A 17,177-nucleotide genomic window follows, 5' to 3' on the forward strand; every position below is an offset into this window, starting at 1 on the left:
GGCTGGTATTCTCTGTTGGCATTTCAAAACAAAACTGTGTGCTATTTCTGAAGGGAAGGGATGGAATACCACCTTGAGGTTTGATTTTTATTTTTCCCCCTCTTGATGTTATTTCTGAATATTCATATCAGTATTTAAAAGCCCTATTTCTTGTCTATAAAGTACCACATACGTTTGTCCTTTTGTCAAGAGGAAGGGCAGAGCAGCCCATTGAATTCACTGTGCAGATGCTGTACTGGCTCCCTGCTATAACAGGGCAGGGATTGGCCTTTCCCCTTTCGTGACATATTCCCAGTCAAGAGTCAGACTACTCTCCATGCTGCGTTTTCAAGGACCATTTTCCTGTTTGCTTTGAAGTATCCTGACTGGTGGAGACTTCAGCCTTTCCTGTAAACCTGCACTAACAGCCTGGTAGAGTCCCTGTGCAAAAGCTGCCTCTGGCAGCTTAAATTGTGGTGTTCTGAAGTCACCCCGTTGCACCTGCCTTCCCTGCTCTTGAGGGAGAGGGTCTAAGTAACTGGAATTTTTCACCCCCTCAAAATAATTTGGGAAAGCTAAATTATACACTGCTGTCCTCGGGAGCCGTGCAGATTCGTGCACTTCCAACCCTCTGTCTGTCAGTACTTCTCTGATGGCAAGGTGCTTGCCTGTCCCGCAGCATCACTGCTGGCTTACCCAAGGCAGTGTGTCTCCTTGCTGGAGAAGAGGGGGGGAAAACTAACCCTTCCCTCCCCAGCTGTTTACAGAACCTTGAATTCCCAACCTAACTAAAACTGAAGTCCAAGTTTTGTTCTGCTTTTTATGAAGGATTTCCTAAATTGAAGCTGACATAGTGGTTTCAAACTATCTCTTAGCAAAAGTATGGAATTATTTCCATTAGTTTCTAATAAATAGTCAAAATATCACTTTATTGATTGAAGGGCAATTCAAGGTTAAGTTGTTGGCTGCTGTCTGTACAATATATTAAATCTAGGACTTCCTGCCTGATAGTTGCAATGAGAATAGAGGCTGCAAAGCGAGCCTGTTTTTTCTCTGCTGCTCAGTTTATGCTTTAGCTAAGCTTCAGATCAATATTCCTCTTTGAAAATAACAAGTAAATACTGGGCTTCTGAGGGAGAGGCATAGCTTTGCCAATAAAGGAAATGGCACAATTTTCCAAGATTTTAAGCACTCTTAAGACCCGCTGAAATGCTAGTGCTAAGCATGTTTGAGGATCAACCAGAAAGTAGATTGGATTTTTGTCCCTGAGTTGCTCATGCTAAAACCACAGCTATGCAGCTGGATTGCAAGTCAGATATGTACAAATATGTGTAATGATCTGTGATTTATATTCTGAGTTTATATCTTCTATCATCTTGTAGATGCACATGATAGTAACTTACCTGTCAGTATGCTGACAGTCTTTTCCATCTGTTGTCTTTCTTTTTTTGCACAGGAAAGAAGAATGGAGATTTGGACAGGAATTTTGATACACTTGATTTGCCTAAACGGTCTGAAGCAGCAAAAGGTAATGCAAATGTTTGTGATTTTGGAAATAGCAAGTAGCCAGGGAGCTGGGGGCTCTTAAAGGGGACTTGAGACTTGAGCATATCGGGCTGATCTCTTTCTTTTGTATTCATATAATTGAAATAATGGATGTGTCAGTGCTTGCTGTTATCTAGTTCTCAATAGTGGATATAACCAGCTTTTATATAAAGCTGCTGAACTGGTGGAATCCTGTAGAAATCCATCTCATTTGCAGTTAGGAGATTGTAACTCCGTAGAGGGGTGAGTGCATACTCTCTTCCTTTACAACTCCCATTTGCAAATCACCAGCCCTAGCTGCGAATGTGAGGAGGTGTGAAATGCATTAGGTGAGTGTACGTGTCACTAACCTTTTCCCTTCCCTGGCACCTCTGTAGTTCTTCATTGTTCTGACAAATTGGAGAGTAATGGCAGGGAATGAGTTCAATTTTTTTTGTCTTTGCTGGCAGTCTTCTGAATACGGTATTCCTCCCTGTCTGTAGTGAGTAGTAGTTGTAGTTTTCCAAAATTTGGAGGTTCACAGAAAACTCTTCTGCATTGCACTTTGGTATTTCAGCTCTGACAGAGGTGAAGCCTTTCACAAACAATCTGTATTCCCTTCCTGCATGCATGGTACTCTCTTTAATTGCAGGTTAGGAGGTGATTTGGGATCTCATCAGACTTCTTGCAGCATTGGACAGTGGTTTGAGACTTGCACCAGTTTTCATTTGAAGTGCAATGTCATTGCAAAGATTCAGCCATTGTCATGGCAACTGCTGCAGTACCACAGGTGCCACCCTGTTAACAGAGCCTTGCAGGAAAAGCTCTCCCATAACAGTGTCACCTTAGTGATCTGTGAGTACCCAGAACTACCTGAGTATTCTTCAGAAGGAAAATCTTAAACTCTTTCTGCATTGCTTGTACAATTTCAGAGAGTATAAAGAGACAGTGTGACTCAGTGGAGATTCTTGGACTTGGGATATCTGAGTTACGCTACTTCAGAGATCTTGATTCAGTCAACTCAGTTGTGCTTCAGTTTCCTTACTGTTAACTAAGGGCAGCAGCAGAGGCCCTATCTAACATCCTTAGACATGTACTCATAGTAATGGTTTAAGAATTATAAAGTGCTGCATTCTCATTTAAATTCATGGGCAGTGAAGCTCTGATGATACGTAAACTAATCCTAATATATAGATGGATCAGTTTACAGATAGCCTTTACAATGGGTACAGTTTCTAGGCTAATGTTTAAACACAATTTTTCATGTGGTGCATTATTGCAGAAGATACTGAGGCACTTCTTAGAAGGTGCAATGCCATCCTGTTTGGAGAACAGCAGGAAATTTCTCCCAACCAGCCTTCACTTCCATGCCAGCAGTTCAGGGCTGGGCGTTGATTACATTGCAGAGCAAGGAGACATCTTAAGGTTGCAGAAAAAGAAGGAAACAAAATATAGTGAGGGCTTCAGCACTTTCATTCATTCCTACATGTGATCAGAATGTAGGTGCCACTAAAGGGGAATGATGGAAATCGAGGATTTCTGCAAAGAAATAGAACTTCCATAACTTTAAGATAAAAATCTTTCACATGGCTCTGTTAGTGGTGCAAGTGTTGTGGCGTATCTGATGGGAGATGGATCTGTCTGAGCTTACACAGCTCACTATCGTGTTCAACTGCTAGAAATCACACACTCATGAAGAGATTCTGTTCAACAATTTTGAGATGCCCTCATTTGATCTAAGTTGAATAGACTACATATCTCATGCTAGTTTAGGTCAGGAGGTTAATCACACAGCATTGTGAAAGAGCCCCTTTGGCATGGAAAAAGGTGTGAAAAACTATTCACTTTTGTGCTAGGAGTAAAAAATGAATTGTGATCTATTTTTGTTCACTTTTTTTTAATAGTAGTTTACTGCTAAGCATCTGGTTTACATGAGGGTTCCTGGATACTAAAGGTTCTAACAACATTGCTAGGACTTTGAATTGTTCAGTAATTACAGAAATTCAGTAAGAATTTCAGTAAGAAAAATAAAATTGTGGTTTTAAAACCCTTAAAAGCTCCGGTCAGATCTATGCCACAGAGTATAATTGGCTCTGATGAGATTAGTTCTCAGCTGAAACAGAACCTCATTCCGAAGATTGAAAAATCATGCAAGTTTTAATGATCAAAAGCACTCAGTTTGAGTGACACAATGAAGTGCTATTTCAAAAATCAACAATTATAGATTAATCTCTTTCATGTATTATTAAAGCCATATTAAAGTGAGTTTTCAGCTGGAATCTTTGTGGGCAAATGAAACTGCAGTAATAAGGTTTGCTCATGTGACACAGCAAATTAACGTTGCGGTAGTTAACAAATATTGGGATGCAGTGTTGTTAAGTTTCTTGTAATCTTAGTCAGCATCCATGGTGCTTATCAGGTGGATCTAAAGATGAGGTTTCAAGAACCTGACATCATGATTTTGTTACAAAATAATCTCAGGTACAGTCACTGAGCTTAATTGATTGTGTGCTTATGATCACTTGAACAAACACAAACTAGAAGCATGAACCAGTTCAGACCTATTTTCTATCATCTCTCGAAACTTTCTTTAGTCTCTAAATTACTTTAATTGCAGGAATCTCTGCCTATCCTGTAGCCGAACAGCATAAAAACAGAAGCTCCTGTCGTTTTTAGTTTGGGGGTGGGGGCTGGTGGGTGTCTGTGTGGGAGGCAGAGGTTTCCTCAGTCTTTGTTCAAGACAGCTGAGGAACATGTTCAGATCCTGAACAGTCCAAAAGGTTTTCTGAGTTACTACCCAGTTTAAATGCTAGGGTTTTGTGGTGGGTTTTTTGGTTTGTTGTTTTTTTTTTCCCCTGGAATTGTTTGTCCTGGAGAGGAATGAATGAATGAAGGCAATTCTTTTTTTCAAAGTGATGAACTAGAGTCTCCTTTTCTTTTGATTGCTCTTGGTTTTTTAATGGAAATCAGATTTTACTGCAGCGCACCATTTGAGCAGCCCTGAAACCATTTCTAAGCCTTTAATAATTTTATGTGCTAGGCATTCTGGCAGGGGAAAGCTCCTAATTCAGGGCTGTTATCTGTGGTAAACTGGATAATATCAGATGGGAGAACTTGCAGTGCTTTCAGAAGCTGTCTCATCTGATACTAAAAAAAAATATATATATGCTCTGGCAGTGTCCAGAGTACTGCTGTCCTCATGAGGAAAGATTGTGGAAGAGAAGCTTCTTGCTTCCTCTTTGTTGAAAGGAGCATATTTTTTTCTGACAATCAGAGAGAGAGGATACATTTTGGGGAGAAATTATAAGAGCTGGCGTAGAGCCATATGAGAACAGGACAGCACTGACAAAAAATTATGAAGCTGTCCTCGGGACCTTGCTAAATTTAGTACTTTCAAAAATTGCTGCTTTTGGTGGGGGGAGTGTTGCTGAAATCCCTTCCCCAATATAAAGTAGGTCACGGGTAGCAGCATTGACTGTCTCCTCTGCAACGTGTTCTCTTCTGCACTACTACAGTGTGAATGTGGATATCTCCTGTGTACACATTAAATAACATAGCACAGTACAATCCCTTTGCTGTGTTCGCAGAGTCCTTATTTCTGAGCAGGAATAGTGACAGGAGGCTCGTGCATTGTGGGGAAGATCAGGATTAATCATATCTGTGCAGTGGAAAGCAGTGTCTCAGATGGCAGACTGTGCGATAAGGTTTTCTGAAAAGAATCAGCATTGATATGTGTCAGCCCTCTGAAGATGTTATAAAGGTTGTAACATTTAATCTTCGTGATGTGAAAGTGTTGGATTGTCTGCCTCTGTTCATCAGTGCTGGAATGTGGGAGAAGAAAGTCCAGAAGAGCAAAACAGTTTTTTATATGGAATCAGCAGGTTATTACTAATTAAATCCAGACCTCTTTGCTATTTGGTTTAAGCAGATCTCATGGCTTCTTGTTTACACACATATAAATCTAATGGCATAAAAGTAGATGTGTTAAGGTGCTTTGGGTGTTGAAGTTCAACTATGATTTCAGTTCATATCATTAGGGGGTTGAAAGTTTTCAGCCATAAGGAGACGTGCAGGTATGTTTCAGCCTAGTAGATGAGCTAACTCATTCTCTCCTTTAAATCAGTTACTGAAGTGGTTATTCATCTATCTTTCCATTGTGATTATCTAATCTTACTTCCATTTTAGCGCGAACATAAGCTTAGGAGAGAGTCGAGCAGAAATGCTGAACTAGTCCTAAAGCTGCTTCTAGTTGAACAAGTCTATTTTGTTGCAGTAGGGACCTCACAGAAGAGCTGAATTTGTCTGAATGCTCAGCTTTGTGTGTACACTTACCCTGGTCAGCAGCCTATGTAGGCAGGGAATGAGATTTTGGGTGAACTTGTCAGCAGGTGAAATTCTTCTTTCTCCGTTGTCTGAAATCCTCAGTCGCTTTCCATGTAGCCTGATGCTGATGATGGATTTTCTATTCCAGAAGGTGAGTGTTTAAATTCACTTATAAATCTTTGTGGTACTGCTACAGGAAATTAGACTTCCTGGCACTGTCAGGGTAATGACTTTAACTTAGTACATTACAAAAATGCTGACAATTTGTCTTCAGTTAAAGGCAATGTAGTTGGGGGGAGTGAAAAAATTCACTAAAGCTTTACTCTGGCTTTAGGGTTGTAACTAAGATTACCTGCTGTTCTCATTTCACTGCTGTTTTAATATGCTTTCTTTAAATCATTGTAAGTTGACTCAAGCACTCACCTGCCCTTTCCAGCGCCCTTCAATCATTAATTTTGATTGTCATATTGTGAATAAGTGAGTAGAACTGATTGATTAATGGTACCGTCCACACCCCTCCTGTGCCAGCCAGTGGAAATGGACTGACTGAGATCTTCTCTGTGAGAGCAACACATTTTTATATTACCATCTTTTAAGTATCTCATTCACGTTGAGAATTCCAATCAGAATTATTAAGTATCTCTTACTTCTCTTGCTTTACTGAGCAGAGTGTTCATTTTAGTCCCGTGTGTTTTTCATAATTTACAAAGCACTGAAAGATTCCTTGTCTGTGTTCTGGTGCTTTCAGTCAGAGAAGATTTATTGCCTTGAATAGGAGAATTCCCATATGGAGCCTGCCCTTGCCAAACTTTCTCCAGCCCGGTACCTGTAAATTCTCATTCTTTTTCCCAACATCTGTGAGGATTTCAGAACAGGCACCTGTGGGTTATTGCAAACACAGTCTCTCTGTAGCTGACTACTAATTGTTCTGGAATACTCTGCTTTTATTGTCATGATCTGCAATTCTGATGTTGAGCCGCTTGTTTGTTCAAAGCTGGGTTGAAATGTGGCAGTTGGTTGCTTCCTGGCCCGCTCAGCTGTGATCTACAGGTGGAAACTCTGATTTGTGATCTTTAGGGATCTGTTAGATCTGTTTATGTAGAACATAAATTGTAAGTTTAGGGCTGAAACTGAAAGGTTTGAAAAATCGTATGGGGAGATGCAGCTGCAACATAAATTGGAGATCCAGGGGTACTATTACGTCTTTTTCTTGTTTCTGCCCTCACATATTTTCTTCCAATTAAAAGAATGAGTCTGAAATAGCTTCTTGATGTTCTTAACATGACAACTCAAGCAATTTGAACTAATACCAAGTGTATTACAGAACAATGATTATTTTCATTTCAAGCAAACTGGCCTAACCCTGTAAGAGGTTTGGCCTGTATTGACAGCTTGTGACATCTTCTGTGTTTTAATGTGTGCACTTCTTGCACCAGTCAGATGTGGAGAGGGTTTAATGGTTACTTACCATGGATTTTAAATGGAGTGCAAAATTCTGTCACTAGCAGTTAGCTTGATAAAACTTCCTTAAAACAGAAGATCCTTCCAGTAGGAGTGTTGTTCTTTTTTATAGAGTTCACAGACAACACAAGTGCTCTGCAAACTCAAGGTGAGGTGAGCAGTATTGGGTAGGGGTGACTCACCTGCAGAGATGAGAAGGTGGGGATTTTGACTTCTGTCTTAGTCCTAGTCCCAGTACATACTGCAGGGTACCTAAAAGGAAACTTGCTGTAGGATTGTACCTGATCAGAAATGTTTTGCAGTTCTAGCTTGAGAAGTTTTATGTAGGCCAACAAGCAGGACAAGGAACATGTAGAAGGGTCTTGAAACCTGTTGAACACTGCTTCATTGTCCTTGATGTTCCCTGTCACTAGTTATCCTTAGTTCCTGCTGCTTGTTGCCAGGATCAGTAGGGTCTTTATGCTAGTTCTGTCATACCCATGCAGAGCTGCTGGACTTCGCTGCTAAAGCAGGCCTAGTAGTTAGTGATTCACCATCTTGTCTTGTGATAAGCTCACCTTGCTGCACAGATGTTGCATAAAATAAATCTTTAGCAGTTTTAAGAGTTATTCCTTCCTTGTTGCTTTTGTGCAAGTAGTAAGCCTTGAACCGCTTACTTGGCCTTTGACGGATGTTGTCCATGGAACAGCCTCTGTTTCCTTCTGCATAACTCAGTGACATAAGGTTTAAAAAACCAAAACAACTCTTGCTGCCTGTTTTTAATTAGCTGAACAGTTAAAGCAGCAGATTTTCCCCACATTAAGATCTCTTACCCACAGGTACCAGTGGTGAGAGATTGTCATGCAAAGTGTTAAACAGCAGCAACCAGACAAAAATATTTTGGGCATTTATCTTGGTGCATGCTGCCCTAACAGAACTTTGGCAGGCATGTGAAAGGCACAGGTCTGGTTTTGTATTGCTGGAGTCTGGATTCAGTAAAACAAAGTGCTCTGTGTAGGAGTCAGCAAACCTTTGTAGAGGGATGTAAGTTACATCACTGAACATCATGGAGTGTCTGCTTGTTTATTACTGGTCATTTCTAGGCCAAATGTGGTTTTGTTCAAGAGTTACATCCTTGTGGCTCTCTTGCCATGCAGGTGGCTTAAGTGCTGTTTGTAGTTCAGTAGTTACCTCGGTATGGCAGTGTTTGTCAGTCACCAGGTACCTTTGTTTTCCACTGACATATGCGTGTATTGTCAGGATCAGCATTGTCTTGGGGTAGAAGATGCATGTCTAATCTGTAGTTTTACTGTCATCATTGGTGGGTGTGATCACTTGGATCCATGTAGGTATTTAATATTTTATGTTTGTATTAGTTATTTTTGCAGGAATACTCAAATGTTGGAGGACTTGCAGTGCAGCCTTGCTTTTTTCAAGTGCATATGACCTTTCTGAATTCTTTTTGCTTGTTAAGATGATTCTAGCCTACAACATTGTTTCTTAGGAGACTGTAAGGGAATAAATACTTTTCTGGGAGAAATACTAATGATACAACTGAAACCCTACACAGTAACTGTGTACAGTAGTGCTTCTAAGAGTCTCACAACTCTGCTGGGTGGGGTTTAGTTATTCCAGCAAATCATGTGAGAGGAATTTGAGGCGGTTACAGGACCAGCTTTTATGCTGGTGTTATCTGTCAGCTCAGGAATGTGAGGAATAGTTTTCGCTTTGTGTTCTGGTAATTGCTACCATGTTTGTCAAATCATTGCTCTCTCCTTTCTGAGAATGCCTTGACTTGGTAGCTCTGAGCTGTGCTTTCCAGAACCTTGCTTTGTCTGTAGGGACATCCAGGCAAAAACTGTATTTACAGATGAGACAGGCTAGACTCCTGGCAGAGGTGGAATGGCATCTGTGGAACAGAAAAGCTCCTGCAGCTGTAATAAGTGGAAGCATGATGTTTGTGTGACTAGACTATCCTATAAATTGCCCAGTTAAGGGAAATTGGTGTCAGGAATGTTTGGGTTGGGGACTTTAGGAGTTCTGCTACATGGAGGATATATAACCCATGTAAACTGGAGAAGAAATTTCAACTGTGATACTTAAATGCCACAAATGCCTCCCCATCCCCAATACGGACACTTTGTAGCGGGAATATCTTTTTCAGGTTTAGGTTATGTAGCTTTGAAGTTTAAGCTGAGGGAGCAGTGGGGAACAACTGCTGGGATGGGGAGGCAGGAGGAGCGACTGTAAGGTATGAGAATTTCGTTTAGCTCTATACAGAGTTGGGAACATGAAGCTCTTCATGAAGTCATAAGGTGGTTGTTCTTGTCCATCACTTCTTGGCTCTGTTTTAATTTCCCTAGAGCTCCTCTGTACCTTTGTGTTCTACCCCTGTCTTAACAGCTAGAGGTGGCAGGCAAGATGAGTTAGGAATATAACTTCCTTTCTGAATTGTTTCGAAATCTTCCTTCTGAATGAGAAAAACCTGACTCGCCTCTAAGGTACTCTGCTTATCCTGGAAATACTGAGCTAACGTCCACAAAAATTTCTCCTCTTTATCCTTCTCTTACGTTCTTGAATGTTCAGTCTTCCTCAGTGCATGGAGGTGAAAAGCTGGCACTTGGATAGGGAGTATCTATCTTGTCTTCACCTTTAGGTCCTCTCACCTGTGGATCTCATGGGACTATAAAATAACTCCAGTAGTCAGTTCCCAGCTCCTGCTGACACCCAAGGATATAGATCTATTATAATAACTAGCAGGATCTTCAGAAGACAAGAATCCCAGGTGGTAAATTCCCTTTCCAACTTGATGTGAATTTGTGACCAAGTTATAAACGCACAGAAAATGAGACTTATGCATGTGGTTGTAACATCTTAAACTAGAACAGCCTATATATACTTGCATAATAAAGTAGCCTATGAAAAACTAAACAGCAGGAACTCCACTCAAGCACCATGGTAATTACAGCAGCTACTAAGGAGATGGAGTGATTTGGAGCTTCAGCAAAAGACAGAGCTGGAAGTAAGAAAGCCTCATTTTCACATTCCAGCATTGCTAGTGACTTGCTGAGTGGCCTTAGGCAAGTTAATGGCGTTCAGATGCCAGGGCTATACTGAACTCATGAAGTGTCTGCTACTTCCACTGCCTTCACTAGGATAATTGCTGGTATTTTCACTGCTGCTATGATAACCAGCACAGATGGAACGTACATGATATGTTTGTAAAAACAGCAACATTCTGCCAAAGTATTGTGTATCACAACTGCTGCTAGCACCACAGTGACAGAAAAAGGAAATAAAACCACAGTTTCCGTTAAAGGTAGATGGTAGTGACTTGTCCCAGTGGGATGTTGTCTGATTGGACTGAGGCATTCATGTTGCAGAGAGTATTTTGAAAATATTTAATACAATGAATTGCTTTGTATTCTTGCTATGCATATTATACTTACTGTGTATTTTTATGGAGAAGTTCAACTGTATTATTTATGATGCTCTGTACAGCCAGGTATATACAGAAAGCAATACCTAATTCCAGACCTTGGCAAGTTTTATATCCCATCTACAACACTCACTTTAGTTTTAGCGATGTGTGCTCTCTGGCAAAGCAGAATCTTAACCCTTCAACCACTGATTGGATTTCCGTGTCCTTTATACTTGGCTAACATTTCTGATGATAAAATGGTTAATGTTAGAAGGTGATAGTTGTCAGTCATATTTTTCTTCTCACAGCCTTCCCTGTACTGTTTGCCCCAGCTAAGAATGGTTAACACTCATGTTTCCCCACCCTTCGGTTTGTGGATATATTTTTGTATGTCTCATTCAGCATCTCTGTTCTACAAGCAATTCTAATTGTTACTCTAAAGTAGAATGCCTATTATTACAGAGCATAGCTCATTGTACAGATGCTGGTTAAGGACTGTGTATAAAATGAGGATGTGCCAAGAAAGTTTGCCAGGAGTAAAAGCCAGAGTTGGTGGGGAGGTGCTTACCCTGAGGATATTGTGAGTGTAACCGCCTCAGTCTTGGGACTTAGTCACTGCAGTCAAAAACCCGATCCATCCTTCCATCTGTCCATCGCTGGCGTTACATCAGACTTCTGCCATGCCACGTACTCTGTTTCAGTTAAGAAACAATTTCAATGAAAGCTCAGACTTTTTTCCACCCTCTTAGCATAAGGGTAGAAAATGATACTTTGAAGAGGGGTGCAAATCAGAAGTTGTCCTGAGTGCCTAGCCAGTATTATTGTGAAGCGCAAGGAAGAGGAACTCCGCTTCTGTCAGAATTTAGAGATTAAATTTCATGTCAAACTCAATTACAAAAACCTTGTTGCACAAAGTTATGGTTGTCTCTAGTGTCCATCAAAAGTACCACAGCAAAGTTCTGCTGACGAAGCTACTTGACAAGTTAAGAGAACAGCAGAAAGTTTCAGAACAGCTGAGGCAGAAAAATGGTGTAATGTTGATTTAAATCCCCTGCCAATTTTCCACAAATAGTGTGTGCATAAGTAAAGGAAGTAGTTATAGCTCCGGGTGAGTGTTATGAAGGCTGTGCCTTTAGGAGTAATAGGAATGTGGATAGCTTTCTCAGAGGCCTCTGTGACTCAGATGCTTTCAAAACTCAATGCTAGACATACATCTCTCAAATCCTACTTAAAGTGTCTGTCTGGGATACTCTGGCTGTCCCATCTGGGATTATTCTGCTTGCAAAAGTGCAGGCTAATGCCCCATAATTAAGTACTGGAACAGGTTCCTCAGAGAGGTTTTGAAGGGTTCTCTGTCACTGAAGGATTTCAAGACCTGACTGGACAAAGGTGTAAATAACTTGGTCAAAATTGAGCAAATTGGGCTTTGAGCAGGAAGCTGGCCCAAGTGACCTCCCACACTCTCAACTTAGTTGAAAGTTTTATTAACTGATTATTAAGTCAGCCAAAAGAAGCCTGTCTGGAAAAAAAAAGCACATTTTTTAGGGAAAAGCCTTTTCTAAAACAACTTAATGCATGACAGCTAGTAGAGAGTGCCCGTTTATTTGCCTGTGGAACCTGGCAAGGGAGCATATATGCAAAATGCATCTTAATTGGTAGATCTCAGATTAATTGATTTTTTTTTTATTGGGGGGGTGGGGGTGATCTCTACACACACACAAACACATATGGCTTTTTAAAAAGACAGATACGTTTTTACTTGAAATACATACTTTCCCTGGGGGCAGCACAGTAAACCATGGAATCCTCACAACACTATGTTAATCAATCTTTGAGGGTCTGCTTATAACAGCTAACGATGGGGGAGAGAAAGGGGAATAAAAATGAAATCATTGTGTGATGAAGAACTAATTGCAAATTGAGGTACTAGAGATCAGGCAAGGAGGCCTTCCTTATAACGCAGCCAAGACAGGGGAGGTATGTGCAGTAAGGTGTCTCACATTTTTTCTACTTTTGCTTGAACAGTATTTATTATCGTTAATGGAGAGCTTTAATCATGGAGTTAATCTGAAAATTAAAATAAACTGGAATGTCAAATAACCTGTGCATTCTAAATTGCAGAATTCAGTGATGCTCATTAGTCAGACTGAAGCTGCAGTTGTGTTTTGCAGAAAGGCAAATAAAGAGAATAAAAAAATTAAGACTTCTGTTTTCTCAGCATTAATTTCTAGTGCGTTTACCTACACAGCTGCTGCAGTCCTATTATCTGACTCATTACTTTGTAAACCACTTTCAGATATCTCAAATATGAAAGCTGCTATATAAAGTCATATTTATTTCTATAACCCTGAGTGCTCTGCACAGGCTTAAAAGCTCCCCCCTTCTGCTACATGACAGGGGAATGATATGACTTAATGTGCCATCTACCTCAAACTGTGGATAGAAGAAAAATGACCTTGAACTGAGAGGCAGGCATTTTACATTGTAAAGCAGACACTTAAATTTACCTGTCAACTGGAGGCAGGGGGAATCTTACTTCTGCATGGTTTAGAAAGCAATGTCAATCCAACTGTTCATTGCTCTGAACCCACTGAGAGCTTGATTGCTGACCCAGGTGTTTTCAGGTGATGGGTGTGAATGTTGATCAGTGTGTGGTAGGGAGGAGAGCGTTTTTATTTCAGCCCTCTCAGGCCATTAGTTTCAGCTGTGTCTGGGTCATACAGGAACCCAGAAGTCTGTAATAGCATGAATTTTTGTCTGTTTAGGAATAGACCATGGTCCAGGCTTATCTGGAATGAAGATATGCAAAGAGCAATCCTTCCACCTCATATCCAGTTCAGTCATGTTTTGCGCACCTTGCAGTCTCCTTACTTTACTGAATATATTGTTTTTGTAGGAGACACTTAGAGCAACTTCATATTCTTTTTTTACCAGTAGCCTCAGTGAAGTGTACATACCTGACACACTGTGACAGTCTACTTGAACAGGCCGAGTCTAGACAGGCAAGACAGAAATAGCGTGGGAGGGGGAAGGGGGATACAGACTGCTGAAGTGAATTGTGCCGTTACACAGCATTTCAGTGGCAGAGCTGGGAACAGAGTTGAGGTTTCCTGACTCCTAAAGCAGTATCTTTCTTGCTGGCTCATGCTGACAAGCCAGGTAGCAAGCCCACTCCTTTTGGAAATGTCAGTTCTTCTTGTCCCTTTCGTACAAAGCCAGGAAGAATATTTATCTAATTACTTCTGTTTTGAGACCTCTGAAATTGCAACCAGCAAATCTGTAATCATGACTGAGCATATAACTGGATCTTGTCCTGCTGAGAGCTTAAAAATCATGACCAAGAAAAGCATCTCCAAAGACTCATTCAGAATGTGAGGGGACAGGAATAAGATCTAGAGAAAGGATCTGCCTTAGCTGGAGTGTCCCCAATGACCTTTAAACACTTTGGAAATTGGAAGTCTGCATTCCTTGCAAATACAAGTTTCCCGCTCCCCTTTTGGGGATACTTTGCGCATTGAGCCATAAAACGTTCTAGTGATCACTGCAGAGCGCAAAAGGCAACTTGCAGGTGTGCAAGAGGAGAGATGAGAAATGTCAAGGACAACTGAGGTGTTAGTTGCATTGCAGTGTGTTAGAGATTTCTTAAAGGATGTGAAAGTAGGGGTGTTAGGAGCACGAGACCTAATCCCATTTATTCAATTACATGAGCACTGCTTTCAGGAGAATACTTTCCTTCAGGTTAGTGCTGGTGTCTGAAACTTCAGGCTTTGTAAAGGCTTGCATGACTTTGATTTGAGCAGTTCTGCAAGGTTTTGCTTAGTAGTTAAATCCTAACAAGCAGGTCCTTTCCAAATCCTGCATACCTGCTCGCTGAAAGCAACGCTGAGGTTAAACCCATCGAAGCGAAACTGCACTGGCAGTTTTCTGTTTGGCTGGATCTCATCTTCAATCTAACACTTAAAATTTGGTGCCACTCCTCTGGCTGCAGTCTGGAGGCCTATTGCTAGATCCAGCAAAGGACTCAGACGGCCCATGAGAAGCCATCAGGGCATTCCTAACACTGCCTTGCATATGTGAGTGATTAGAAATGGGTGTAGGTTGTAACATGATGGAAATACTGATACTCTTGAGGAAGTATCTCACCTTGTTTACACTTATGCTGACCTTTTCAGAGTTTTCTATAGGCATGAAAAACCTCCACAGTAAATGTCAGCTTCTGCTTAGAATCTTCTACATGGGCAGTTTTAAGCTCAATTTTTAATTGCATAATATTACCATAAGAAAGCTGCATTGAAATTGAAAACTGTCCTAAACAAAGCGGCTGTTGGGTTAGGGATCTTTTCAGTTTGAACAGCAATGAGGTGGTTTCAAAGAAGCTGTCAGAGTTGCTTTGAGGTAGTATCTGCTGTGGCTGTGTTGTAAAATTTCTCCTATGGCTTTCTGGTGGTTTGTGAATGGGGGCCGTTCCTGTAGGGTGGTAAAGATGGGACCAGGCTGTAGTTGGATGCTGCGTAATGTTCCCCAGTTGCCTCTTGAAAAATGTCTCTTGTGTTTCCTCTATTAGTTTTAGCTGTCTCATTCCTTGCTACCTGCTGAGGCCCTGATCTTTCTTCTTTTTCTTTATTTTTTTTTTAACTTGGAAATAGATTTATTTATGGTTGTAGAATGTGTGTGTGTTTTGTCAGCTAAGGCTTCAGAGAGCTACTTCTGTCCAGATGATGTCATATTTCACATTTTGGTCCACATTTAAGTTTAATAGCAAGATTTGTATTTCCAGGAAACCTGTAATTCTATGGGCAGAGCTGCTTTTGTTTCTATTCTGCCTGTGGTTATCAGATACTCAGTCAGTGCATCAAACAGCAGACGTGTTTACATTTAATACAAACTTTCCTGTTTTTCTAAAAAGCTGCAGAGAATGGTTGGCAGACAGGAGGAGAGTACCCCTTCACTCCATGCCTTCAATATGGTACATCCCAGTGCATCCCAATTCAAACAAGGGAGGAGCAGCAGCAGCATCTTGTCTTGCTTCTCACCATCTGTAGTCCCTGCCTGGTTACGGTGCTTTGAGGATGGGTGGAAGATCTCTGTTCTTGAAGGCATTAAGGTTTCTAGCTTATGCTGAAATCCCCGAGAAATAAGTACCCAAATATTGTACCTTGGAAACCTGGGCTGCAAGGTCCATTTTTGTTAGAGAATTTGAAGAAAAACTTATGTTCATGCTGCTTCCACTCTGGCCTGACATTTATTTGACATTGAAAACATCACATTCTTTTTCCTGGATGCTTGGGAGATACTTAAGTTGTCTGACAGCAGCATAGTGACTGTAATTGAGACAGATTAGAGGCACTGGGCTGCCTTTGGGTGCGTGTGGCAGCTTTCATGAAACGGAGAGAGGAATTGAAATGCACTTTTGACTTTGGAAACTGTAGCAAGAACTAATTAGAAATTTCAGGACATAAACAGGATTAGAGGAAGTGTTTGGGTTGGGTATAATAATAAATTATATTTGATATATAATATGAGGGAGTCTTTCCATATGGCACTTGCTTATAAAATGCTTATAAAGGCAAGACTGCAGGAGTCTGCTTGTAATGGACCAAACAAGCTTCCAGTGTCAGTCCTGGCAATTAGGAATCACTGACCTTCCATTTCTCTGTGCTAAGACTGGACCTGCTAGCTTATTCTCAGCTTTGATTCTGATAACCTTTCCCCCCAAAAGGTTAGTCGTTTATATCCAAATATTTCCTTCCTACTGGGAAGTATTTTGAAGTGTTTGACATTTCTATAAGGGTAGACTCCCTGGAGAATAGACAGATTTATTCTTCCTTCTTACTCGAGGAATTCGAGCTGTGGAGTTCTGATGCCTTTCTCTGCCTTAAGCAGACGGGCCTCTAACAAGCAACTCAATTGATATGAATAATACCTGTGTAATGGCTTGTGACCATTTATGAGACCTTATATAAAAATCATCATGAGAAGCGGAAGTAGACTTGGTGAAGCATGAGTAACTGAGAAAGATTTTCAAATTGGGAAATGGGGTTCCAATTGTAGTTCAGTGTGTGTGAGCTCTGAAAGGTATTTTATTTTTTTTCTTGAAGTTGTTTTTCCCTTGGCACTGAAGATAAAACTCAGACAGGCTGCAAAGGGGAGAACCTGACAGGTGCCAGCCCAAGTGGAAATATTGTCTGTCGTAGCTCTAAGCAGCACCCATTGCTGATACATCCAAAGGCTTGTCAGGAATGTGTGTGGGCTTTCAAACCAGAGCAGAAAGTCCCTCAGCAGCAGGACAGTGTTTTGATGTGCAGACAGTGGAAACCCCCATAGTCCCATAGCTGACAAAGCAATGCTGTTTCTGTAAATTCCTGAGTGACAGAGGGTTTGGTTTTGCCTTGCAAGTTAAGATTCAGTGCCAGCACCCCAGCACGCAAAGGCATAGAGGGGCTGATCGCACAAGGTGCTGTGGTTGCCCCCCACACCCTGACTCACCACA

General features: G+C 41.0%; 1 protein-coding gene across 11 annotated transcripts in view; it reads left to right on the top strand.

Annotated features, from left to right (window-relative positions):
- The window catches only part of ARVCF (ARVCF delta catenin family member), a 290,531-nt gene that overhangs the window by 242,429 nt on the left and 30,925 nt on the right, over positions 1 to 17,177 (top strand). For all 11 annotated transcript variants that reach the window (XM_080373939.1, XM_080373936.1, XM_080373935.1 and 8 more), the window contains one exon: positions 1,436 to 1,507. In XM_080373939.1, coding sequence (XP_080230065.1) covers positions 1,436 to 1,507 — 72 coding nt within the window. The remainder of the gene's footprint in view (positions 1 to 1,435; positions 1,508 to 17,177) is intronic.

The sequence above is a fragment of the Falco punctatus genome, assembly GCF_963210335.1.
Source record: "Falco punctatus genome assembly, chromosome: 1".
Classification (NCBI taxonomy): Eukaryota; Metazoa; Chordata; class Aves; order Falconiformes; family Falconidae; genus Falco; species Falco punctatus.